Source organism: Penaeus monodon, chromosome 15 (assembly GCF_015228065.2).
Source record: "Penaeus monodon isolate SGIC_2016 chromosome 15, NSTDA_Pmon_1, whole genome shotgun sequence".
NCBI classification, from domain to species: domain Eukaryota; kingdom Metazoa; phylum Arthropoda; class Malacostraca; order Decapoda; family Penaeidae; genus Penaeus; species Penaeus monodon.
Genome location: NC_051400.1, coordinates 1,790,617 through 1,793,272, shown reverse-complemented (window position 1 = coordinate 1,793,272; position 2,656 = coordinate 1,790,617). Strand labels below are relative to the sequence as shown.

The 2,656-nt window shown below is 33.6% G+C and overlaps 1 protein-coding gene across 2 annotated transcripts in view; it reads right to left on the bottom strand.

Annotated features, from left to right (window-relative positions):
- Positions 1–583: 583 nt before the first annotated feature.
- The window catches only part of LOC119581626 (GATOR complex protein MIOS-like), a 17,311-nt gene continuing 15,238 nt past the window's right edge, over positions 584–2,656 (bottom strand). Inside the window, exons 15-17 of one of the 2 annotated variants that reach the window (XM_037929747.1) lie at positions 2,187–2,400; positions 1,710–1,966; positions 584–1,447 (exon numbers count right to left, since the gene is read on the bottom strand). In XM_037929747.1, the coding sequence (XP_037785675.1) occupies positions 1,345–1,447; positions 1,710–1,966; positions 2,187–2,400 (574 nt within the window). In that variant the 3' untranslated portion in view covers positions 584–1,344. The remainder of the gene's footprint in view (positions 1,448–1,709; positions 1,967–2,186; positions 2,401–2,656) is intronic. The other variant, XM_037929746.1, reaches the window with a different exon arrangement.

The following is a 2,656-nucleotide window of genomic DNA, read 5'->3' as shown; positions in this document are numbered from 1 at the left end:
ATCTTACATGTGCTGAAGAGTTTTTTGTGGAACAAATTTGAGGATAGAGAGAAAAGGCAAGAATTGACCCACCAAAAAATTTAGTTTTGAAGCAAACTCCATAAAAATATGAGAGCTTAGTGTGAGCTGGTGTTACTAAATTATGTATTAAAAAGACCCAGACTGACCATCTATATTGCATGTTATTTGAACCACTTTCTTGTTTTTGTCTGGACTAGAAGGGGATGTATGGTAAGACGTGCCGTCATTCATACTTTGTACTTTTCTTGTGTGCTGTTCATAATATAATTTTATAATCTTTCCTTTTTTCTCCACCTATTTTGACCTTGTATCAAGAGAGGAGACAGGGAAAGACCAAAAGAGGAAGATAAACAGATAGGATGTGTATCTGCCAAATGCCAATAATGTTTACTTCCTGCATTGTTTATCTTTTTCACCAGTAGTCTATATGATGTGTAATACCTATATGAAAGAAAGGACTCATGCAAGAAATAATAAATAGCAATGACAAATACTTCCTAATAGTAGATTCTGGTTATCATTACTATCAAAAATGTCATAATGAATTAAAAAGAAACAACTCTTAAAGAGAAGTTATTAATTCTTATTTAATTTTACATATACATCCAGAAGTAATTCATTTACATAAAGTTACCCAAATGAGCCAAATTTATAAGTATAGGAAGATTGTCTGGTAAAGCTTCTCAAAAGGTACATGTACAATATTTTAATTAATTCCAAATAATTTCTTGTTTTACAATTAACATTTCTTTACTTGATATCACATTGTTTACTCATGAAAACTACATTCACAATATTTACAGGTAAGCTTCACTTTAAATATTTCTAGAAACATATGGGAGGCATTGGAAGTACAGCTATTTTCTCTGAAAACATATAAAATCTGAGCATTGAGGCAAAGTGTGTGAACTATATTATAGGTTTATGTAAAACAATGATAATTGTGATGGTGAACATCTACACATATGAACTTGGGTGACAAAAGAAAAAGAAACTTAGGTACTAAGGAAAAGTTCCTGGAACCCAAGAGGAAAACTCTTTATCTACATTGAGCTTTGAATATAATTAGGAAATGTGTCAAACAAATGGTTATTGGCAATGCCTTGGCATTGTTCCAGTATACTCACAACCTCATCTTATTTTTAACCACTGGCTCCTTTTTCAAAACTTATCAATATATGTCAAATATTGAATATCATCAACTCATAGTTCTTTATCACCAAAAATATAAATATATATGTTTATCTCATTATATAATGCTATTACACTAAAGATAAACTAAAAAGTACCAGTTTTAATGCTTGTGAGTTGTGCCACAGAATATCACTTCACAGTCACTGCAGCTGATGAGGATGGCACTTTACTAACAGTATCCAGTGACATACACTTACAAGTACACGATGTTACAGGGCACTCTGTATGTTCCCTGAAAGAGAGAAATCACTTCATAGTCCTATCTAGTCTTCACCGTCTTACAAAAAAAAATTCATTTACGAAAGAGTGATAAACAGCAAAACTTGAGCCTGCTGAGTTTACATGCAGCTTATAAATATGTTATCAATATTACATAAATTATGGAACCAAGTAATATCCAGTAAATATCTGTCAATAATTACACATCTCAATTACCTGACACATTTCTATTCAACTAAATGATAAAAAAAGAAAACGAAGAAAAAAGAACATACTTGAACCACTCCATGAGGTGATGTGCATGTCCACCGTGTCTACAAGTCTGGCACCAAGTGAACCATGAAGTGAAGTTACTAAGTTTCCTCTTGGAAGTAGCACCATCATTATTTGGAACATTGGACTGGCCGTCAGCACCTTCTTCTACTGCCAGGTTTTTGGAAGTAGAGCTTCCCCAGCCAGAGGGAGTTCCCATGTGTACCAGACACAGGGAACAGCGTGGGAGGGGCTTCTTGCAGTTTGGACAAGCCTGCATCTGTTTTAGCAAGAAAAGATGATAAGGAACATTGCACTCATAAAAGCATGTATGTTTTCTGTCATGAAAAAACAATGATAATAAATAACACTCTGAGATTTTGTAAAAAAAAAATACATATAATAAATAAAACTAGAAGAAAATGTTCATATAAAGTTCTCAAAAGAAGGATTTTTTTTTTTTTTCATAAAAGAAATTAAAAACAAGAAATTAAATTTACCTTAGACTTTGTAGCTGAGCCTGTCCCATATCTTGCATAAGGATTTCTAGGTCTACCAGGAGCCTGAATATAGGCCGAAATGCTTTTGTTGCAGAAATAACACGAGATGTAAATGTGCTGTGGTGGCCGCTCTGCATATTTGTTATGATTCATTATAACATCTAACTGGGCTCTCTCATTCCACAGTCGTAAGCTATCTAGAAGATTTCGGTAGCTGTAAAAATATACAAAATTATTACACAATGAATTTCAACCCCTTGGCAATGAGTGATGTACAATCACTTCCTGACAAATAATCAGAAACAGGGTGATGATTCCTCATCATGAGTCAATATCCTGAATGCTAAGATAGTCTCACATACCCAACTGGACACTGGACAACAGCCCAGGCAGAGTAGCACACATTAAAATAAGCCTGTCCTTGCCTGATTTTACCAAAAAATTTACCGTTATTATCAGGTTAATATACA